The sequence below is a fragment of the Emys orbicularis genome, chromosome 4 (assembly GCF_028017835.1).
Source record: "Emys orbicularis isolate rEmyOrb1 chromosome 4, rEmyOrb1.hap1, whole genome shotgun sequence".
In the NCBI taxonomy this organism is placed as follows: Eukaryota; Metazoa; Chordata; order Testudines; family Emydidae; genus Emys; species Emys orbicularis.
Genome location: NC_088686.1, coordinates 51,624,853 through 51,649,708, shown reverse-complemented (window position 1 = coordinate 51,649,708; position 24,856 = coordinate 51,624,853). Strand labels below are relative to the sequence as shown.

At 42.8% G+C, this 24,856-nt stretch overlaps 1 protein-coding gene across 1 annotated transcript in view; it reads left to right on the top strand.

Annotated features, from left to right (window-relative positions):
* Positions 1–23,006, top strand: part of G2E3 (G2/M-phase specific E3 ubiquitin protein ligase) — a 53,995-nt gene extending 30,989 nt beyond the window's left edge. Inside the window, exons 10-16 of the mRNA XM_065403543.1 lie at positions 1,409–1,533; positions 3,267–3,399; positions 19,511–19,824; positions 20,550–20,731; positions 21,072–21,244; positions 22,195–22,394; positions 22,698–23,006. Of these exons, the coding sequence (XP_065259615.1) occupies positions 1,409–1,533; positions 3,267–3,399; positions 19,511–19,824; positions 20,550–20,731; positions 21,072–21,244; positions 22,195–22,394; positions 22,698–22,930 (1,360 nt within the window). The 3' untranslated portion in view covers positions 22,931–23,006. The remainder of the gene's footprint in view (positions 1–1,408; positions 1,534–3,266; positions 3,400–19,510; positions 19,825–20,549; positions 20,732–21,071; positions 21,245–22,194; positions 22,395–22,697) is intronic.
* The last annotated feature ends 1,850 nt before the right edge of the window (positions 23,007–24,856 follow it).

Sequence of the window (24,856 nt, the reverse complement as noted above, 5' to 3'; positions counted from 1 at the left end):
AATTATGTGTACTCTGCCTCATAATTGTCTTAGTTGGTGAGCTCCATTGAGCAGGGATCATGCCTTTTTGCTTTCTGTCTGGAAAGCATCTAGCACATTGTTGGCACTACTGCAAACACATACATAATATAAAGATCTAGGCAAATACTTTAAAAAAATGTTTAAATGTCTCTTACAGAATAGTCCCAGCTTTTGGAAAATGGTGAGGTAATCAGATACTGTATCAGACAAAATACAATTTGGAAAAAACAGCCAGGGGACTTTGAAAAAGCTGGGCTGTGGATCCCACAAAGTAGTGAAGGGGAAAGTAACTGGCTGTGCAAATTGGTTGGCTTAAAAAAGGATACACTAACTGCTCCATAGCCTCTTTAAAACTGGATATTCTGCAAAGCTGACTAGGATTCTAATCACTGCATCCCGATGTAGGTCTGGCTATGCTACACAGTTAGGTCGACGTAAGCTAGGTCTGCCTTACGTCGGCCTAATTATGTCAGTGTCTACACTAGAGCCTTGTCCCGCCAATGTAAGTGCCCTACTACTCTGATACAATAACTCCACCTCCACGAGTGAAATAGGGCTTATGACGGTGTAGTTAGGGCGACACATCTGTGTAGATATTGTGTTACTTGCATCGGCTGTGTTGCTTATGTTAGCTGTGAAATTGACAAGAAAGCCAGGCAGCTAGAGCCCAAGTGCCCCCCACTTCCGGAGAGCTGCGGACAACTGGATCCCACCCCCCGGTTGGGAGCCGGAGTAAGAAGCCTGGGCAGCTGGACCACGCTCCTGGCAGGGAATTGGGAAGCGATAAGCCCTGGGAGGCTCCCTCCCAACTCCCCACCTGGGAATGTTGGCTGTCTTGTCAATTTACAAGGCTTCCTGGCGTGGGGTGGGGGCCAAGAAACCGGGCAGCTGGACCTCGCTTCCCGGGGGCGAGAAGCACTGGGCGACTCTGTCCTCCCGCCCCTCAGTGGGGAACGCGGAGACAAGAAGCCCTGCGTGGCTTCCCCTGTTCCCAGCAGCTAACAAGGAGTCGGAGGGGGAGCGCAGCCCACCGGGATTCTGTGGGGCAGCTGGGCTCCTGGCAGGGAGCTGCCAGCGGAGCTGAGAGACTGGGCTCACAGCTCCCCACACTGCCCCTCTTAGGTCAGTGGAAGTGCTCCTGTGATGGCTGTAAGATGACCTAATATAGGTTAACTTGAATTTTTAGTGTGAATTGGGAGTGCCCTCTCTTTGAAAGAGGATACTGTACATCTCAAGGGGCTAACTATATATCATTTATCTAGAGTTTGGTAAATAATAAGGGATTTGTGGCTAGGTAAGTGGATTGGATTTACTGCCTAACAGCCTTTGTTTTTTTTTCTTCTGTTGTTCCTCGTTAATTCTAAGTATAGTGTGTTTTTTCTTTTAGTAAATGGGAAATCAAATGCTGTCAGTGTTGTGGTTCCCGTGGAACGCATTTGGCCTGTTCCCCAATACAGTCATGGGAGGAAAACTGGGAATGTATAGAATGCAGAAGTATCTTCGCTAAGTCAGGTAATATTATGAAATGATGGGACATAGTTTGACATTTGGTTTTTCTAGGGCTGTCACGCAATTAAAAAAATTTAATCGTGATTAATTGCACTGTTAAACAATAATAGAATACCATTTATTTAAATATTTGTGGATGTTTTCTACATTTTCAAATATATTGATTTCAATTACAACACAGAATACAAAGTGTACAGTGCTCACTTTATATTTATTTTTGATTACAAATATTTGCACTGTAAAAAACAAAAGAAATAGTATATTTCAATTACCTAATACCAGTACTGTAGTGCAATCTCTTTATCATGAAAGTTGAACATACAAATGTAGAATTATGTACAAAAAATAACTGCATTCAAAAATAAAACAATGTAAAACTTTAGAACCTACAAGTCCACTCAGTCCTACTTCAGCCAATCGCTCAGACAAACAAGTTTGGTTACAATTTGGGGATAATGCTGCCCACGTCTTGTTTACAACGTCACCTGAAAGTGAGAACAGGCATTCGTATAGCACTGTTGTAGCCAGCGTTGCAAGGTATTTACATGCCAGATATGCTAAACATTCATATGCCCCTTCATGCTTCAACCACTATCCAAAGCCGAGCGGACGGACGCATGTTCATTTTTTATCATCTGAGTCAGATGCCACCAGCAGAAGGTTGATTTTCTTTTTTGGTGGTTTGGTTTCTGTAGTTTCCGCATTGGAGTGTTGCTCTTTTAAGACATCTGAAAGCATGCTCCACACCTTATCCCTCTCAGATTTTGGAAGGCACTTCAGATTCTTAAACCTTGGGTCAAGTGCTGTATCTATCCTTAGAAATCTCACATTGGTACCTTCTTTGCGTTTTGTCAAATCTGCTGCAAAAGTGTTCTTAAAACGAACCTGTGCTGGGTCATCATTCGAGACTGCTATAACATGAAATATATGGCATAATGTGGGTAAAACAGAACAGGAGACATACAGTTCTCCCCCAAGGAGTTCAGTCACAAATTTAATTAATGCGTTATTTTTTTAACGAGCATTATCAACGTGGAAGCATATCCTCTGGAATGGTGGCCGAAGCAAGAAGGGGCATATGAATGTTTAGCATATCTGGCACGTAAATACCTTGCAACACCAACTACAGAAGTGCCATGCAAATGGCTGTTCTCGCTTTCAGGTGACATTGTAAATAAGAAGCAGTCAGCAGTATCTCCTGTAAATGTAAACAAACTTGTTTGTCTTAGCAATTGGCTGAACAAGAAGTAGGACTGAATGGACTTGTAGGCTCTAAAGTTTTACATTGTTTTGTTTTTGAGTGAAATTATGTAGAAAAAAACCCTCCTCATTTATAAATTACACTTTCACGATAAAGAGATTGCACTACAGTACTTGTATGAGGTGAATTGAAAAATACTATTTCTTTTGTTTATCATTTTTACTGTGCAAATATTTGTAATAAAATATAATAATATAAAGTGAGCACTGTACACTTTGTATTTTCTGTGTTGTAATAAAAATCAATATATTTGAAAATATAGAAAAAATCCAAAAATAGTTAATAAATTTCAATTGGTATTCTATTGTTTAACAGGCGATTAATCGCGATTTTTTTAATCATATTTAATTTTTTTAAGTTAATTGCATGAGTTAACTGCGATTAATCAACAGCCCTAGTTTTTTTAATATTTGTTTTGGGTTAACTTGACACCAGTATATTTTTTCAGAAGAATAATAAGGATTTAATTGTACAGGGAATTACCAAAATCAGAAAAAACGCTCGTTGGCTACCTCAGAAAAAATAGATGTTACTGGTCGTTTGTTGGAAGAGCCCTCTCCCAAGTGCCCCAGACAGTCACCAGGATCCCAGCACGGCTTTCTTCTCAGGTGTGTAATTTTGCACGGGGAGGAAACAACTGCTTGAAAAAATACAGAAGGAATTATGATATGAAATGGAAGAAAATATTTGTTTTATGAAATTTAGAATAAGAGAACACTTATTTTCATCCTGCAGCAAATACTTCGTTTATTGAATTGCAGAACTAGGCATCCAGGCATCCATATTTATGAGTGAAGTAGTCACTTGTGGTACATGTTTCATGAGTTGTCCATAAACTTCTAGTATTAACTCATTAACCAGAGACGGCTATGCAAACCAGTCTATCGAATTAATAATCCTTCAGTTGAGCACTAAATTATGTCCCCTTACAAAAGCAATATTAAAAGAAACTTGAATATTTAAAGTTAGGACATTTTTAGCTTATCAGTATTTCACATTAATTTTAATAATGCAGTGGAAAATTAGCTCTTAAAATGTATACAGAATTTCTTTTCTCTAGAAATAAAGTATATATTGAAGTTTTAATATGTTGTAGTTCAGTTGTGAAATTAAAATAAATGCAACTGATAAGGTTCTCATAGCAATTGAAATATTAATTTATAAGGGCTTGCAGTTCAAAAATATGAGTCTGCTTGTATTACTCTTGTATTTATAAACTGCTTTAATTAACTTTTGAGGCAATTCCTAGAATTTCTTGCCTGCAGTATCTCGTGATACTTTGTCTGTTTGTCATCTGAACAGTTAATGAAAGCATTTATAAATATCAGAAAGACGGGCTGAAGGACTAATTATTTTTCTTTGAGTATGTGTCCGTGTGGATCCCACTGTAGGTGCATATGTGCCTTGTGCGCAAGATCAGATTCTTTTGAACAGCAGTGTCCGTCAGGGTCACCTATATGTCCTGTGCTGCCTCCTGCTCTCATTCCAGGGTATAAAGGGCAAAGCGGCCATAACTCTCCCCCAGTTTCCTCTTACCGCCCGTGATAATGAGACGGAACCTAGGAAGTGTCCAACCCACTGCTTTCTTGAGAGCTTCAAAACCTGTGTGTTTCACAAAAATTGCTGGAAAACTTTGTCTTCACCTTTTTGAACTGGAGTCTTTTTTTTGTTTGTTTGTTTTTTTAAAATGTTGTCAAGTCCCTTGTACAGCATCAACTGCCCCACCTCATGGTCACCCCAAAAGAAAAGGACCCAGAAAATAAGGATCTTGTTGGTCTTAACTTAAGGTATATTCCTCTCACTTACTATAGCTCTGCATTAATTGCCAGGCCATGTTTGCAAAATATAACTTCCTTACCTGGGGGAGAGTCACCTCTTCCTCTCCAAAATTCCACAGGAAAATAGGGAAGAACCGAAGGAGATCATAAGAGGGCCAAAGGGCAGCCAGAACAGCTCTATAAGCAGTCATCTGACATGGCCACAAGGGCAATGGCCATGGCCATTGTCATGAAGAGGTCTTTGTGGCTGTTAGCATTAGGCTTCCCACAAGCGTTGCATGCCACCATAGAGGACCCTTTGACATGATGGAGCTTTTTAGCAATAGATAAAACACTCCATTAACTGAAAGACTCACAGGCCACACTGTGATCCTTTTGGATATGTACACCAGCTCCTTACCAAAAGCTGCACAACTGATGGCAGAGGATGCTGTTTTACACCCAGAGCACCTGCTGAGGAAAAGACCTCAATACTCTAGAGAGTCCCATCGTTGTCATCTGCCATTGTTCATCTAGTACCATTTACAGCAGGAGTCGGCAACCTATGGCATGCGTGCCAAAGACGGCACGTGAGCCGATTTTTAATGGCATGCTGATGCCCGCCGGGGTCCCGCTCAGCCCGCTGCCGAACCCCGGCAGCAGGCTGAGTCGGACCCTGGCAGGCAGCAGCGTGCCATTAAAAATCCTGCCTGACCCAGCCCGCTCTTCTCCACCCCCCGCCTACCGCTCTCTCTGGCGGGGTAGGGGGCAGAAGCAAGCTTGGTCCTGCCAGCTGCTGCTGTACGGCAGGCTCCGCCGGCAGCCAAGCTTCCCCCTTCCCCCAGCGTGCTGTGTCGAACCCTGCCTCCTCTCCCTCCCTGCCGCCGATGGCCCTTGTGAGGGAGGGGAGAAGAGCAGCTCCAGCGCCCTCGCTGCTCAGACCGGTAAGGAGGCGGACAAGAGGCAGGGGGAAGGAGGGTAGGAGCGGGGCGTATCCCTCCAGCCCCCTGCCGTGAGTCGCTCAGGGGGCTGGAGCACTCTCCTGATCTCAGCCCAACCCCCCAGCCCTCTGCCCTGACCCCTGCACCTCCCTTGCACCTCAGCCCCCTGCATCCCCCCCCATGACCCCATCCCTGATTCCTGCACCCTCCCCACATACCCAGCCCCCTCACACCCCATGCCCTGACTCCTGCACCCCCTCACACGCCCTCTGCCCTGACCCCTTCACCCTCCACACATACCCAGCCACCCCAAACCCCCTGCCCTGACTCCTGCACTCCCCACACCCCCTGCCCTGACTCCTGCACTCCCCACACGTACCTTGCACCCCCCACATCCCCACCCCCCCAGCCTGAGCAGCAGGTTGGCAGCTTAAGATCAGCATTTTAATTTAATTTTAAATGAAGCTTCTTAAACATTTTGTAAACCTTGTTTACTTTACATACAACAGTAGTTTAGTTATATTATATATAGACTTATAGAGAGAGACCTTCTAAAAAATGTTAAAATGTATTACCAGCACGCGAAACCTTAAATTAGAGTGAATAAATGAAGACTTGGCACACCACTTCTGAAAGGTTGCCAACCCCTGATTTACAGAGTCAGTATGTTTGATGGGAGTGTCAGGAGCCACATCAGAGCTGGTGAAAAGCCTGTCTCTGTTTTTGGACATTTTGCCCCTTTCCACCAGGCGTGGTTACTATCACAACAGACAAGTGGGTGTTGAGTGTCATCTCCCACAGTTGCTTTGTTCATTTCCACACCCAAACTACTTCCCCATTCCTCTTCAGGGACCCTTCTCCTGAGAGCCCATTACAAAAAGAAGTGGTCTTGTTGTTTTGTCTAGGAGGCATAGAGGAGATACCTCAAGAGGACAGAGGAGAGATGTCCGCTTCTAATATTTCTTTATTCCAAAAAAGAAAGGGAGAAGTGGGGTATCTTTATCCTATCTTAGACCTGAAGAGACTGAACAAATACTTATGCCATCTGAAAATCAGGGCAGTAGGTAAATATACCTAGACCAGTAGTTCTCAAACTGTGGGTCAGGACCCCACAGTGGGTCACAGCCAGGGCGAGCATTAGACTTGTTGGGGCTTGGGGCTGAAGTCTGAGCTCCACCCCCACCCCGGGGCGACAGGGCTCGGGCTGCAGCCCCTTCTCCCCCCGTGTCCTAACTTCCCTTTAAGCTGTGCAGCTGTCTATTAAGCGCTGTGAAGGCGCTCAGGGCTGTGACAGGGAGAGATGCCTCGTCCCAAGCTCCGGACCCAACCCAGCCCAGCCATGGACTTGCTGCAGCCGGGGGAAAGGTGCCCGGGCCCCAGCCCAGCCCACTGCCGAACCTGCCGCAGCCGGGGGACAGGTACTCTTCCCCCGGCCCTGATCCAGCCCAGCGCCAAACCTGCCATGGCCAGGGGACAGGCGCCTCTCCCCCGACCCAGCCCAGCACCAGACCTGCCGCCGCTGGGGGACAGGCGCCTCTCCCCCATCCCAAACCCAGCCCGGCCTGGACCTGCTGCAGTTAGGAGAGGCGCCTCTCCCACCCCCAGCCCAGGTGCTGTTGCAGGGAGACAGTGCTGGGGGTGGGGAGTCCTCTCTCCCCACCATAGCCCTGGGAAGCCCCACTGCACTCCAAACCCCTCATCCCCAGCCCCACCCCAGAGCCCTCACCTCCTCCGTACCCCAGCCCTCTGCCCCAGCCCGGGGCCCCTCATCCCCAGCCCTAGCCCAGAGCCCACACTCCCAGCTGGAGCCGTCACCCTGCACCCCAACCCTCTGCCCCAGCCCTGAACCGCCTCCAAACCCCTCGGCCCCTCCCCGCCACATGAATTTTGTTATGTGCACCAATATGGAGGTGATGTGTCACACATCACCTCCATATTGGTGCACATAACAAAATTCATTCTGCACATGGATGGGAAATATTAGAGGGAACACTGACTGGGTCATGTAGTAACTTTTTTGTCAGAAGGGGGTCGTGGTGCCACTAAGTTTGAGAAGCCCTGACCTAGACCATCCCTAACAGGTGTTTGTCTAACCTTGTCTTAAAACTCTCCAATGACACGGATACCATAGCATCCCTTGGAAGCCTATTCCAGTGCTGAACTATCCTTATAGTTAGAAAGTTTTTCCTAATATCTAACCTAAATCTCCCTTCCTGCCGCTTAAGTCCATTACTTCTTGTCTTTCCTTCAGTGGACATGGAAAACAATTGACAATTCTGAAGACTGTTATCCTGTCCTCCCTCAGTCTTCTTTTTGCAAGACTAAACATACCTAGTTTTTTTAACCTTTCCGGAAAGGATTCTAAATCTTTTAGCATTTTTTGTTGTTCCCCTCTGGAGTCTCTCCAGTTTGTCTGTATCTTGCTTAAAGATACTTAAATATTTCCTTTGTTTAATAAATCAGTTAGTTTTAAATGCAAGACATGTTTTGATAAACCTTTTTCTTCTGTATCCAGCACACTTAAGGCAATTTTATTTTTTGTGTGTTTAATTAAATTTGAATTTCCATCCAAATAGAATTTGACACAAATTACTAGTAAATTAATAATTTAGTACATAAGAAATGCATCATTCACCATTTTCTAACATCATAAAAATGTAAAAATTAAGAAACTAAATAAATAAAAAAAGTTAAAATATAAGAATCCAAATAAAGTTAAATTAAACTATATACGTAAATATAGATACATTGTATCCTCCTGGTTTGCAGAAAGAAGTACCAGATTTAGTGCAAAGATTATATTTAGTTGAAAATAACATGTTTTAATGGTTACCAAGCTTTCTTTGGGAAAATAACTGAAAAGTACAAATGTAAAACATAATTTAAATGAATAATTTAAATTAAGATTTCCTGCTTGTTGATTTAAATCACGATTTAAAATGGTGATTTTAATTTGCTTTGATTTAAATCAATCCTACATGTGGGAAGCCCACCTGGATCACCTACAAATGCAAGGGACCAAGTCCCCAGAATATGTTACTTCACATAAATGTCCTGGAATCCAGAGCCATCAGGCTAGCCTGTATGGGATCCCTACCTGTCCTCTGAAAAGCCGCAGTCTAGTTTTTGACAGGCATGTCCATGATGCACTCAATAACCAAGCAGGGAGGCCATTAAACTCTGGAATAGGTATCACCAGCTCAGGTAACTTTGGAACTTCACCTCCCTAGAATCAGCAGCAACCTGGCAGACTACTTGAGCAGATAATCCAAGACCAGTCACGAGTAGTCACTGCAGAGGTCCATCATAGAGCTGATATTTCATCGATGGGCAAGGGTGTCTGTGTGATAGATCTGTTTGCAACCAAAGACAATGCCAAGTATCAGGACTTCTGTTCCAGAGGGGGCATGAGCTTGGGATCGCTACCAGATGCCTTCTTAATTCCACTGCAAAATGGCCTCCTGTATGCTTTCCTGCTTATTCCCCTGATCCCCAAGATGGTTCCCAAAGTCAGATGAGACACAGCATGTCATCCTCATAGTTTCTGCTTGCTGAGGCAGTTTAGGGTGATGGACTTGCTGCAGATGTCCATTCAGCTGCTTGTTCAACTCCAAACTGCTCAGACCTGATTTCCACAGCACCACAGTCAGATACCCTATCCAGACGCAACATCCCTGCATCTCACAGTCTAGATGTTAGCTGGTTGAGTGCCATGGACAAGGACTGATACAGAACTGGAAGATATCCACCGGACAGACTTAATCATTAAAATGGAAGTGTATCTCCATATGGGTGGCCCAAAATAACCTGGACCCTACACAGGCTTCGGTACCAAAGACCCTTGACTACTTGCTGCATCTGAAACATTTGACCTTTCATTCAGCTCCATTAAGGTCCACCTTACAGTGATCTCAGTGTGCCATCCTCCTGTCCTATTATGCTCCATCGTCTCCCACCTAATGGTATCAGAGTTTCTCAATGGTCTGTTACATACTTACCCACCGATCAGAGAAACTGCTCCTGCCTGGGACCTCAACATTGTCCTCTTGAGACTTAGGGCCTCCCTTTGAGCACCTTTGAGAATGCTTCATACTTCATCTCACTCTGAAGACTGTTTTCTAGTTGCTCTTACTAGTATGAAAATGAGCGAGCTCCAAGTATTTATGGCTGACCTTCCTTCCCTTCATAACATTTCATAGGACAAAGTGGTGGTGAAACCTTACTCCAAGTGCATCCCAAGGTGGTTTCAGATTTCCATCTGTACCAACCTATTATCAAAGCCCAACACTACATCAGGGGGAATTTACCTATGCGGGGTATCTCCAGAGCTTAACTTTACCCATTGACAGAACCAAACTGTTTAGGCCATCTCCCTGGTTGTTTCTGGCTGTAACCAACCATTCCAAAGGCCAGGCCATCTCATCACAAAGAGTATCTAAGTGGATAACACAATGTATCTTGCTGTGTTACCAGTTGGGTGATGTACCACTTCCACTGAACAAGAATGCTCACTGCATCAGAACTCAAGCGTCATTCTCTGCCAGCTTCAGAAATGAGCCAGTTTTTGAGATCCACAAGGCACCCATTATGTTTTGTGAAGCAGTGTGCACTGGACTTAGCTGTCAGGGCAGATGCCATGTTTATTAGAACAGTACTACAATTTGTTTGACTGATGCAGCTGATACTTCTCATCCCACCATCCAGAGGGGTTCTGCTTGCCAGATACCTACCGTGGGATCCACACTGACATATACACGAAGAAGGGAGAATGGTTACTTACCCTACAGTAATTATGGGGGTTTTTTTTAGATGTTGTCATCAGTGTGGGCTCTCACAACTGCACTCTGTCCCCAGTTTATGAGCCACACCTAATGTGGGCTTTGAATCGTGAGGGAACTGAGGGAGGATTACAGTTGCTCTGCCCTTTATGCCCTAACAAGTCCAGGAGCATAAGGCACAGGGTGCGTGCACTGCCCAAAGAAACACCACTATTTTAAAGAATCTGATACGGCACACATGAGGTGCATGTGCACCTACAGTGGGACCCACACTGATATCTCAAAGAACCCGAGTTACTGTAAGATAAGTAACTGTTATTTATCATGGGTGTATTAACACACCTACTGTAGTTAAGGTTAAGATACATTTTTGAAGGCTGCCATGGGACTGTTGCCCTCATTCCATATGTACTAGTCAGCTGGCATTCCTTCCCTTGGTTTCTGCAGTATGTAGCAGGAGATGGCAGTTCAATTTATCACCTATGAACTGCATACTCTGGAAAGTTGAAGTTTCAGTGCTAGGGGTCTCAAAAGCCAGAAAACTTTACTTTTTTTATTTTATTTTATTTTTATTTTGAGGGTACATGCAAGTTTAACTGTCCCTCTGGGGCATATAAGAGATTAAATAACTGATGACTGTTGTGCACAGAAATTGTACATGCAGCATTCCACTTTCTTTCCTAGTTCTTGAGTGCTTAATTTTGCAACCTTAACATTGCTTTAATTTTTTTTGCATGTAAATATAGGAATTTTGCCATCTTTGGAGCTAAACAAAACCAGAATATGAGTAACTCTAGAAGACTTAACTGGAACTTACAACATTACTTAGTAATTAAAAGGCGAGATAAAAATTGCAGCAAGTTATTTCAGTAGTGTGTATTGAGCTGGTGCCAACTAATATCAGCACTGGATCATACAATGCAGTCTACCTATGGGAGTAACATAACATAACATCAGTACTTAATGGTTCTCAAGGATTCTCAAATTTCAGTTTGTCCTATATGGGATATAACACTGTAGAAAACCATAGAACCACTATGCAGTGAAAAAATGAAGGTTACAATATTTCCAGAGACAGAATTTATTCCATTTTCTAGTGCTGAATGGTGGTGGTAATGTCAGCATTTCTAGGGTTCAGCAACTATTCGATTATGTAAAAGAGAGGTGGGTCTGAGGAATGCAAGGTAAATTATTGATGACAAAATTTACTTCAGTGTCTTCTAGTCGTTGGGGCAATCATTTATATGTTGAAAATTGTGTATAGAAACAAATGGATTCTATGGCTTTAGAGTAACGTAGGGTTCTTTAAATCACACTTGTGGTAAACAGATGTACTGTTACTTTCAAATGAATGTTTACATAAAGTTCAGAATGAGAAATTAATTTTGTAATAGCTTTTCCCTTTCTAGGTCACCAAAGATGTTGTACAAGGAGTCAAGCTGTTCTGGCACATTATTAGACCTTCCAGCATCTAATAAGATGGTTATGTCCATATCCCCACTGATCAATTCTTCTTCAAGGAATCTATCAGTAAGAAGAATGTAAGTTAATATTTCTTTCATATTGAACAAGGCTCTCTAGATCAGGGGTAGTTAATTATTTTTTTATCAAGGCCCAAATTTCTTTGTCAAGGTCCATACTCCAGAGAAACGTGTTTCACCCTGCAATAACAATCATAATAAGTAAATAAAAAGTGTTATTGTTCTATTCAAAAGCATCTGGCGGTCCAGGTCTGCTCTAGATTGTATAAAATGAAATGTATTTCCTCCAGGATCTATACATTGAAAGTGCAAAATAGAATGCTTAACCTAAGAACTTGCTGAAAATCCTGATTTATGAAATTCTTCTTCGAGTGCTTGCTCATGTTGATTCCATTCTAGGTGTGTGCGTGCCCACATGCACAGTTGTCGGAAACTTTTGCCTTAGCAGTATCCATAGGGCTGGTTGTGGCGCCCTCTGAAATGCCACACTTATGCTGCAATATATCAGGCGCCGCTGGCCCTCTCAGTTCCTTTTTACTGCCCGTGACGGTTGGTTGGAGCGCCTAGTCTTGCTTAGCAAGAGCATTAGTGGTTCTTCACTGTTCAGGTTGTTCTCCTTTGTTATTTAGTCAGTGATTAGTTAGCTGTTAAGTGTTTTAGTAGTTAGAGCCCAGGCTGGGACTTTGTCCTGGAGCGGGGCATACCCCGCTCCCCAGGCTTCAAGACATGTTCTGAGTGCAGCCGGCCGATGCCCATCAGCAACCTGCACGAGAGTTGTCTGAAGTGCCTGGGGGAGTCCCATAGAAAAGACAAGTGCCGGATCTGCAAAATCTTTCATCCCTGAACTCAAAAAGAGTGGGACATTCGATTAAGGGCCTTTGTCATGGAGGCTGCTCTGCACCCGGCATCGGAGCCCTCACACTCCACGCCTGGTACTTCGGCATTGGCACGCAGTGCACCACCAGCACCAGCTTCTGCCTGGCACCAAAGAAGCGGTGGAAGTCGTCTGGTCCGCAGGCACCGCTCAAGGGAACATCGGGAAGAGGACCTGAGTTAGGTGCCCTGCCTGCAACAGAGGATCTCGGGGGTATCGCTGTGGTCAGACCCCCTAGCCCAGCCAGGGACCTGCCTCCTACTTAAGGGAGTGGTAGGGGGTCCTGGCCCATTGCAGGGCCATCTGCGCCCGAGGTGGGCCCAGCGGCCAAAGAACAGTTAGGCTGACCAGCACCGCAGATGTCTGGCCACATGGTGGATGCCGCCAAGAGACCGGCTCAGATGACCAAGCTGGTGATGGAACCACCCCTAAAGGCAGTGGAATGCCCCCCGGACTGCAGGCGTCGTTCCCCTTCGCCACAGCCAAGGACCCCAGTACCGCAACCCCGGTTTCCGGCCAGGAGGCCCAGATCTCCGACACCATGGTTTCCGCCTATGAGATGCAGAAAACCAGAGTCGCAACGCTGATCCCCGTATTCTCGGTACCGACAATCCTCCCGTCAGAGATCACCTCACAAATCTCCTTCACATCGGTCCCCTCCAACACGAGACTGTTCGTGGTCATGGCACCGGTCGCTGGAGCCCTGCTACCGTTCTTCGGGCAGGCACCAGCTCTTGCCTTCCCCGTACCGGTCGCTGACCAGTCAGTCAACAGACTCAGGTTTCCACAGCCCCACCCTGGTCATCAGAAGGGCAGTGGTCCAGGTTGGAGGGACAGTTAGAACATAAGAACATAAGAAAGGCCGTACTGGGTCAGACCAAAGGTCCATCTAGCCCAGTATCTGTCTACCGACAGTGGCCAATGCCAGGTGCCCCAGAGGGAGTGAACCTAACAGGCAATGATCAAGTGATCTCTCTCCTGCCATCCATCTCCATCCTCTGACGAACAGAGGCTAGGGACACCATTCTTACCCATCCTGGCTAATAGCCATTTATGGACTTAGCCACCATGAATTTATCCAGTCCCCTTTTAAACATTGTTATAGTCCTAGCCTTCACAACCTCCTCAGGTAAGGAGTTCCACAAGTTGACTGTGCGCTGCGTGAAGAAGAACTTCCTTTTATTTGTTTTAAACCTGCTGCCTATTAATTTCATTTGGTGACCCCTAGTTCTTGTATTATGGGAATAAGTAAATAACTTTTCCTTATCCACTTTCTCAACATCACTCATGATTTTATATACCTCTATCATGTCCCCCCTTAGTCTTCTCTTTTCCAAACTGAAGAGTCCTAGCCTCTTTAATCTTTCCTCATATGGGACCCTCTCTAAACCCTTAATCATTTTAGTTGCTCTTTTCTGAACCTTTTCTAGTGCTAGAATATCTTTTTTGAGGTGAGGAGACCACATCTGTACACAGTATTCGAGATGTGGGCGAACCATGGATTTATATAAGGGCAATAATATATTCTCAGTCTTATTCTCTATCCCCTTTTTAATGATTCCTAACATCCTGTTTGCTTTTTTGACCGCCTCTGCACACTGCGTGGACATCTTTAGAGAACTATCCACGATGACGCCAAGATCTTTTTCCTGACTCGTTGTAGCTAAATTAGCCCCCATCATGTTGTATGTATAGTTGGGGTTATTTTTTCCAATGTGCATTACTTTACATTTATCCACATTAAATTTCATTTGCCATTTTGTTGCCCAATCACTTAGTTTTGTGAGATCTTTTTGAAGTTCTTCACAATCTGCTTTGGTCTTAACTATCTTGAGTAGTTTAGTATCATCTGCAAACTTTGCCACCTCACTGTTTACCCCTTTCTCCAGATCATTTATGAATAAATTGAATAGGATAGGTCCTAGGACTGACCCTTGGGGAACACCACTAGTTACCCCTCTCCATTCTGAGAATTTACCATTAATTCCTACCCTTTGTTCCCTGTCCTTTAACCAGTTCTCAATCCATGAAAGGACCTTCCCTTTTATCCCATGACAGCTTAATTTACGTAAGAGCCTTTGGTGAGGGACCTTGTCAAAGGCTTTCTGGAAATCTAAGTACACTATGTCCACCGGATCCCCCTTGTCCACATGTTTGTTGACCCCTTCAAAGAACTCTAATAGATTAGTAAGACACGATTTCCCTTTACAGAAACCATGTTGACTATTGCTCAAGAGTTTATGTTTTTCTATGTGTCTGACAATTTTGTTCTTTACTATTGTTTCAACTAATTTGCCCGGTACCGACGTTAGACTTACCGGTCTGTAATTGCCGGGATCACCCCTAGAGCCCTTTTTAAATATTGGTGTTACATTAGCTAACTTCCAGTCATTGGGTACCGAAGCCGATTTAAAGGACAGGTTACAAACCTTAGTTAATAGTTCCGCAACTTCACATTTGAGTTCTTTCAGAACTCTTGGGTGAATGCCATCTGGTCCCGGTGACTTGTTAATGTTGAGTTTATCAATTAATTCCAAAACCTCCTCTAGTGATACTTCAATCTGTGACAGTTCCTCAGATTTGTCACCTACAAAAGCCAGCTCAGGTTTGGGAATCTCCCTAACATCCTCAGCCGTGAAGACTGAAGCAAAGAATCCATTTAGTTTCTCCGCAATGACTTTATCATCTTTAAGCGCTCCTTTTGTATTTTCATCGTCAAGGGGCCCCACTGGTTGTTTAGCAGGCTTCCTGCTTCTGATGTACTTAAAAAACATTTTGTTATTACCTTTGGAGTTTTGGGCTAGCCGTTCTTCAAACTCCTCTTTGGCTTTTCTTATTACACTCTTGCACTTAAGTTGGCAGTGTTTGTGCTCCTTTCTATTTGCCTCACTAGGATTTGACTTCCACTTTTTAAAGGAAGTCTTTTTATCTCTCACTGCTTCTTTTACATGGTTGTTAAGCCACGGTGGCTCTTTTTTAGTTCTTTTACTGTTTTTCTTAATTTGGGGTATACATTGAAGTTGAGCCTCTATTATGGTGTCTTTAAAAAGGGCCCACGCAACTTGCAGGGATTTCACTTTAGTCACTGAACCTTTTAACTTTTGTCTAACTAAAGTTCAGCCTTTCCCCTGTATGGAGCAAATCATCTCCCAGCCTCGGGAACCAGCCAAGGTGCCTGCGACACCAGCTTGGGATCAAGGACAATGGCCCACCCAGTGACAGTACTGGAATCCACGGAGGGGTGTCTATTATGCCAGCACCATATTCCCATCGCTTCTCCCAGGCTGCGCTCCTTGGGTCTACATACTCCTCAGCAGGCCAGAAAGCCATTCCGCCTCCACCATCATCAAGGTCTTGGGGTGTCTCTCAATCCAGGTCCCACAAAAAAAGAAGGACAAAGACGTGTTTTAAGCGATGCCGCCAGTCGTTGTCTCGTCCAGCCTGGTCCTTCCAGCGACCAAGGCAGCCAAAAGCAGTCATTTTGAGGGTGTGCCCAAGGACGACGCCCAGTCACTGTACCAGATCCGTTCCCCATCTTCCTCAACCCCTTCCGCCCTTTCCAGTCACCTCGGACCAATCAGTGCTTGACACTGTCTTGTCGGGCTATACCCTGCAGTTTGTAGCCGACCAACCCTTCCAACCCCCTTCCCCGTCCCTCTTCAGGGACCTTTCTCATGAGTAACTCCTCATTCAGGAGGTTGAAAACCTTGTGCCTAGGGGCAGTGGAAGAGGTGTTGCAAGGCATGGAAGGAAGAGCATTTCACTCCCGCTACTTCCTCATTCTGAAGGCAAAAAGGGGCCTCGGACCTATTCTAGACCTGCGTCACCTCAACGCATCTCTCAAAAAGTTGAAGTTTCGTATGGTCTCCCTGGTCTCCATCATCTCATCCCTGGATCTAGGACACTGGTACGCCGCCCTCAATTTAAAGGACACATACTTCCATATTCCCGGGGCACCGGTGTTTCCTCCATTTCACCTTAGGCCAGCACAATTTCCAGTTCACGGCAGTGCCCTTTGGTCTCTTGTCGGCTCCGAGAGTGTTCACCAAGTGTATAGTGCCAGTAGCCGCTTACCTGCGACGTCTGGAGGTCCAAATCTACCCGTACATCAACGACTGGTTGATAAGGGGCCAGTCCTCGGATCAGGTGCAGAGGCATCTCGCTATGGTCTGTTCCACCTGCTGCGACCTGGACCTAATAATAAACAATAAAAAGTCAACTCTCACTCCAGTGCAACACACACGGTTCATTGGGGCGGTACTCAACTCCACTCAGGCCAGAGCCTTCCTCCCCGAGATTCGGTACCGAGCCATGGTGGACCTCATCTCGTCTCTGCGTGCCCATCTGTTCACCACCACCCACATGTGCCTGAGCCTGCTGGGTCATATGACAGCATGCATTTACATGGTTCGGCATGCGCGACTCCGCCTCAGGCCTCGACAGGCGTGGCTGGCATAGGTCTATGTACCCAATCGGCACAGTATAGACCGGGTGCTCAGGATTCCGGATAGTGTGCTGTCGTCCTTTACCTGGTGGCAAGATCTCATGTCGGTGCTGGAGGGAGTCCCATTCGCAGGCCCGGTCTCGTCAGTGATGCTCATCTCCGACACTTTGGACCTGGGTTGAGGAGCCCAGCTGGGCGATCTCAGTGCTCAGGACCAGTGGTCCATTCTCTATCGGGCCCTTCACACTGACGTCTGGGAACTCAGGGCGGTTTGCCTAGCCTGCCAAGCTTTTCGAATTCACATACAAGGCTGGGCGGTTCAGGTCCTAACGGACAACAACACAGCCACAATCTTCTATATTAACAGGTCATATGCCCTCTGCCAGGAAGTGCTCCGGCTCTGGGATTTCTGTCTACAGCATGACATCCATCTTGTGGCTGCTCACCTCCCAGGGGCCAGGAACGCTTGGGTGGTCCACCTTAGCAGGGCATTCTCATCTTGCCACAAGTGGTCCCTTCACCCGGAGGTGGTCAGCTCTGTCTTCCACAGGTGGGGAACTCCCCAGGTGGACCTATTCGTGTCCAGGCAGAACAGACAATGCCATGTCTTCTGCTCATTCCAGGGCAAGGACAGGATCACTGTCGGACACCTTCCTCATCACATGATCAGGGGCTCTGATGTACACCTTCCCTCCAGTGCCGTTGCTGCCAACGGTCCTCATGAAGATCAAGCAGGACAGGGCAGAGGTCATTCTCATAGTGCCGGCATGGCAATGCCAACACTGGTTCAGCACCCTGCTGGACCTTTCGGTGGTGATCCCGTTCCGGATGCTGCTCAGGGTGGACCTGTTGTCCCAGAACCACGGCAGTCTCCTGCCCCTGAACTTGGTGACGCTTCATCTGACTGCTTGGCTGCTGCGTGGCTAAACGCGCAAGAATGGCAGTGCCCGTCCGAGGTCCAGCAACTCCTGTTGGGCAGTAGAAAGCCCTCCACCGGGGCCACCTACCTGGCCAAATGGAAGCGATTCACATGCTGGATGGTGAATAAGGGGGTCTGTCCTGAGCGAGCCCCGTTGCTGCTCATTCTAGACTACCTCCTGCACCTCAGGCTCCAGGGCTTGTTGCTCTCATCCGTCAAAGTCCATCTAGTGGCCATCTTGGCCTTCCACACACCGCTCGAAGGCAGGTCGGTTTTCTCTCAGGATATCATGGCCAGATTCTGTCTGATATCCTGATATTCTGATATCTCAGGATATCACGGCTGATATTTGACACTTTTAAAAGAGTGAATATTAACTTAGTTATAAATTTGTCTTGATCAGACTCTCAAATTACAAGCTTTTCAAATGTTTTCATATACTTTGTCACTTATTTGAACATTGCTCAAACAATATAGTGATAGTTTGGCTCAGGAGAGAATTTTACGGCAAGAAGTAATAAATACAGTGAAGCTAAGGCAGTTTATTAATTCTAATGGAACTTGATTGTAACTTTGTAACTAATTTTTTGTTACTTTAAAATACATGGTTTCAACAGTGTTACATCTGAAATCATTTATTAGTATATCTCAGAAATCATTGAAATTGAGTTCCTTTTTTAAGTTAGAGACTTTACATCAGACTAAGTATATGGTTTTTAAGTGTTTATCTTTATTAGCTTCCAGAATGTTCATGTAACTCCATCAGGGCAGTATGTTCCCATGTACTTGTTACAGTCTGTGGTCCTTTATAGGGTTGCCACTTGTCCAGGTTTTCCCCAGGATCATCCCTTTTTTGAGATCACTATCTTGAGAAATTTCTAAGGGTGCTCAGTACACCTGGCCAGCTTTCCAGTTTTATGGGCTCAAGGTCATTCCAGATGTCCCCCCTTTTTTTCTTTTTGTACCGCAGAGGGGGCAACACTAGCTTTTAAGATTAAGGAGTTGTAGTCTCCAGGCAGGGCATGTGATGGCAAGGGGTCAGTCAGTCAAGCATCATGTGACTACTTGCTGGAGAGTATATAAAGGAAAGTTCTTGGCTTATTCTCAGGAGAACAAGAGTTGAGGAAATACCCTAAGAGAAGTCCTAGGGGATTGCCAGGAAGGACTACCAAGAGGGAAGGATGTACCCTTTTGGTGAGAAGTGGAACAAGCCTCCATTACCCAGTGTCTTGTGTTATTTTGAGACTCTTGTATCTTGTGTTAATTAATAAAACCAGCCCTGAGAAAAGGGACATGGCACTCACTTGAAAGCTTGGGCTGTATTTTGACTAGTCCAGCTAGTGAGTCTGCCCATTGGCTTGCAGTAACTGATAGGAACTTGCTAACATTTCAGTATCCATAGATGGGTGACAGAAAGATAGACTTTCTGATTCAGAAAAGCTGGTCTACGATTTCTTATACTGTAATTGTCAATAACTGTATATCCTGTGTTTCATTAAAAAATGTGCTCATTTGTGTCTTCTAGGCAACTAAGAATACAAAAAAGAGAAGCTTCTAATATATTGAGGGAATTAAAGTTACAGGTTAATAATACAAAAACTACAAGACTGAACATCAACAGAGACAATATCTGGAGTAGTGCCTTAAAAGGATTCAGAGGGCGAAACTTCAATCCTGCAAACACTATGGAAGTGAAGTTCACAAATTGCAAGAGTAGAGTAGAGACAGATGCTTTCCATGGATCAAAACATGAGTTTTTCCGATTATTAATGCTTCATCTTCAGAACTCATCACTATTTGAGGGCTCTTCCTCAAAGAACTTATCTCTTGATTCTCAAGGTAAATACAGCATAAATTTTATGGTAAAACAGTTCTGTCAAAAGTAATTTTCAGTATAATAGACATCTGAAAAAAAAACAAAATTGTTAATTCTGATAACAAGATAAAATTACCATGAGCCCCACAAAATGGAAGTAGATGTGTACCAAACTAATTTTTTCTTTTACTATTTTTAAAATGTGAGCTTTGGGGTAAGAATTGGGCAATGAATAAGTTGTCTAAGTTTTTTACTGCTTATTTGGTGTGATTGGAATACTTGATAGTAATATTACTATATGGATGTAGACTTACAATCAATTTTGGAACTCTTGATCTCTGGACCTAAAGAAATTGAAACAGGAAACACTCAGTTTACCTTTTCTCAGAAAGGGTACCTTTTCTTCTTTTCACTTTCCCTTCCCTCTATTTCTTCTTATCTCTCCCCTCCACTCCACTGTATTTATTACTTCTCCAGAGCTGCTTGAAGTGCTATTTCCATGCCTCAGAACTGAGCGCTGTGTAAGGTGGAGAGCTCCACTGTGATTGGGCTTGGCTTGGCTTGAGGGGCGGAAGGACGGGGCAGTGAGCAAGTTGCTCCTTCACTTGGTCATAACCATGAATTTTTGTCAGTGTTATTGTCTCAGCCTTAAGAGTTTATCTTGTATGCGTATTAATATGAGAAAGTAGTGATAACTGTTGCAGATCATAGTTCATTATTAATTCAAATATACTTTCTTTATTTACAGCTATAAAAGAGAATTTATACTATGAAGCTGGCAAAATGATAGCAGTTTCTTTGGTTCATGGTGGTGTACCTCCCAGTTTCTTTTCCAAAACTCTGTTTAACTGTCTTGCTTATGGACCAGAGAATGTGAAACCAACAGTGGAAGATGTTGCAGATTTTGATGTAGCACAAACAATAAAAATGGTAAATAAAGTGCCCCACCCAGTGGTGTTCTCTTGCTTTGGAGCCTTGAGATGCTAGATTTGAGATTAGATTTTGGGATAGGCATGTTTTTGGCAAGTATTAAGGTATAGTATATGATTGATCAAATTCAATATATGAGTGTTGTCCTTTTAACATAATCTGCATCCTGTTGACAATACATATGCCTCAGCCAAAGGCGTTCAGATACTAAGATGATGGGGGTCATGGAAGTACTTGCTAGGAAGAGATTACTGATTCCAGACTTCTAAATTTTAAATTTATTGATGGAACATATATGAAGCAAACAAATACCTAGTAAATGTTTTATTTCCTACTGTAGATAAAATCATCAAGAACTCTGGCCAGCTTAAAATCTACAATAAGTGACAGCTATGAATATCTTACTATTGCTGGATGTTTAAGACCTATGACAACTCTATGTGATAAGGATATGTTGGTGAACGACTTATTGCTCTATCATGTAATTAAGCGAGTTCATTCACCTTTTGAAAGGTTTGTTTGGTTGTGAAAGTTTAAAGTATTCATTTTTACTTATTAAACTATTGAGAAGCATTGAAATTGCTTACGACTAGTGGAATAAGGTACTACTCAATGTGGGAGAAGCTATAGTAATTGTGCATGCAAATTTTGTACACAGTTGCATGTACATTTTGGGGCATGGAATCATGCACACTGAATTCTAAAATTCAGGTCTTGTACTGCATTATACATTTTTCTGAAGTTGTTTTGAATAGCCAAATACAGTTAAAATTATGTTGGATTCCTTCCCACCCATCTCCCCTCCCTTTAAGTTTACTTTAGATTTTAATGTAACTATCACATTTAGTTAAAACTAAAGTTTGAAACATATAATCTGTCAGCATATAGTAGAGAATTCAGATCTGTAAACGTGCCAGTCATTATAAACTTCTAATTCCTGTTAGTATCTACAAAGAAGCCAAGAGAAACCACTATGGAGGAAATCAAGGAAGTTCAATATTTAAGAATTTTATACTTTAATCCTAAAAGGACAAAAACCCCAAATTATAAATTTTCTACAACTATTTTTTATAAAATTTAAGATTAACAGATGTCTCCTCAATTTTTGAAAAAAATAAAATAAAATTTTTAAAAACAAACATTCCCGGGCAGTCAAGGAACCTGAAAATGGCAGATTTCATTGTGTTTTTTATAGTGCAAGCCAAGAGAGATGCAAAAAAAACCCTCTACTTGTAACTGGATTCTCAAAACTGTTACATTTTTCACAATCTAAACTGGTGTTGGTAACAGGTAAACAAAATAAAATTTTAAATGAACACTGTAAATGTAAATAGGCAGGAATCTCATAATTATAGAAAACTTATATGTACCAGCCTTCGTAAAACAAAAGGTATTGTGAAACATTTTATAGCAAAATTAGTTCTTTGGTGACTTTCTAATGCCACCTCTTTTTATGATTCCAGCTTTAGGCAAGGTTTGAAAACTCTTGGTGTATTGGAAAAAATACAGATGCATCCTGATGCATTCTCTAGCATATTGTGTCACAAACCCGAGAGACTTTCAGCAAGAATTCTTGGTGATCTCTTTACAATCCACTGTTTATCAGGTGTAAACAAAGTCAAAGGTGTTGATTTCTGGATGGGTTATTTACAAGATGTGGAAGGTAAGTGAACTCTCTTTTTCTTCATTACTTAGTTCAGTTAGCCAAAGGAGTGGTTTTTTTTGGTTCAATCCCTCCTCTGCATCACCACCTTAGATTTCCCTCAATTAACCCAAAGTTTTTTCTTTGCATCTTAGTGAAAACTTTTTCTAATTTAGTTTTGTTTCTAATTGCAAGTATACTCGGGTTATTGATATGCAAAAGGCCGATTCCTTGTTAATCAGTGTTCTTCCCCGAAATGCCTATGTTGGGATAACTTATGAGTAACTGAGAATGACTGTATAACATTAAACTTGTTTCTTTTAGGTGGTGAGTCTGCAGCAACACTGGAAGACATTCTGGTCTTTGCAACTGGTACCAGTTCTATCCCACCCATTGGTTTTGAGCCTGACCCCTCAGTTAAATTTCTGCGTATAAAATACCCTGTTGGAAACAGACAACTTAACTGCTTAGAACTTCCAATAACAAAGACATATGAGCAGTTTAAAAACAAAATGGACTTTGCCATCAGCAGCGCACTAAGACTAGAAGTAGAATAAATTTTTTTTGTTACTAAAGTCGATGTCGCAAATTCAATTTTTCTGTTTGTGGGATGTTCCTGCTTGTGAGCTGCTATTACATTTCTGAGCATTGATACCCTCTTTTCCCATCTCAGTTTTCCCCCGCTGGTTTACAAAAATTGCTTTTGTTGTTTGTCCATAATATTGCTCTAGTTTGGAATTTACCAGATAGTCTAAGCCCAAATAGGATTTTTGTAATTGGTCATTTTAAGTTACAAAGCTGTTTTAAAAAGTTGTATTGGTTTAATGCATATGCTCACAAATCAAACTTGTTTGGGAAAAAAATAAATGGACACGTCACTAGATCAATAGGCTAAAAATACATTTAAATTTGGAAAGTCAGTATTTTGTTTACTTGTGTGCTGAACTTTTGAAGATTATACTACAAGATATAGAAATTAAAATTGATATAAAGACATTTTCAGGCTAAAATTGGGTATGTAATATTTTTAATATCTCTTGAATCGTGTTCTTGTTGAAATCAGATTTTGCCCTTGACTTCAAGGGGAACTGACAGCATAACACTTAAAAACTGCCAATTTTGCTATAGATAAATATGCAAGTTTATAAGTATTTTCAGCACACTGTGCCCTATCAGTAGGTCTAGGTAATGCTCTACACATGGAGGTAACATGATTTATCGAAGTCAAAGCAGGCACATTTTTAAGGGTGGTCAACTCTAGATTTTTATAATGTCTTTGAAACAGGCTATTACATTGTGTCCTTGGAAAAATCAACCACAGTTCAGAACTAAATTTGCTTTCACTCTAAATTTCTTGATTCTTCGGGATTTAAATCAAATCTTTGTCATTTGCACATGGATTTTTATATATCAGTGTTACACTATAAATTGTTATATGGAGTCAAACGAATAAATAAAATTCAGAAGTAAAAGATCTGAAAGTGTGACTCTAATAAGTGTTTTAAAAACTAAACACGAAATTGTTAGCCTTACAGCTATTTCTACAGTTTATTCCCACTATGCTAGTTAGAACAAGATGTTCACATTTTACTTAAACTGAATTCAGAGTAATTTTGATAATAGCTTGCACCATAATTTCTTATTATCATTTATCCTGATCCTTGTCCCAAAATTCTGTTGCAATCAAGGTCCAGCACTTCCTTTTTATGCCCTTATGCTAAACACCATTTCTTTCTCAATTGTTACTGCCTTTTGAACAGCATCAGCTACAGTAGGTACATTTAACAAACTTAATATTTGCAATTCTACAGTAATTATGGTACCATTTGCTTCTCAAAGATACCGCAGTGGCCATGGATATCTGGATCAATTAATGTTTAGTTTTTATTGAGATGCACTGTAGCTCATTCATAATTAAGGTAGTACAGGAAACATTTTGATGTTATTAATTTTAAAGATTTTTTTTTTAATTTAGAGGGGGATGGAGATGAGTTACTTGATGATGTATCTATACAGAAATCTCCTGTTGGAGAGAAATAAGATTGTATACTTTGTTGATTTTTTTACACTTTTGATATTTCTCTTAAAAGCTGTTTTGTTAGTATTCAATTGTAGATTGAGCTTATTCTTATTCGATTGCTCTTTGTTACTTAACTAGATTAATAGGAAAAAATCACAGCTATCTACTCTATATCTCAAACAAAGGCCATCTTATTTATAATTCCACATGGACTCTTAACTATTCAGATTCCTTGAAAGATTAAAAAAATAAAATATTAGCCACTTAGAAGCAAGTTTACTAATAGATTACAGGCAAGATTCACCACTTTGTGTTTAAAGACAAACAAAATAAAACCCAATCCCCCTACATCCTCCTCCCTCCCTCTCCCCCCCCCCCCCCCAAAAAAATCTGCACAAATACTCATATAGTCCAAAGGAACTCTTTGTGGGAAAGAAAATCCTGTTAGTGATGCAATGGATGA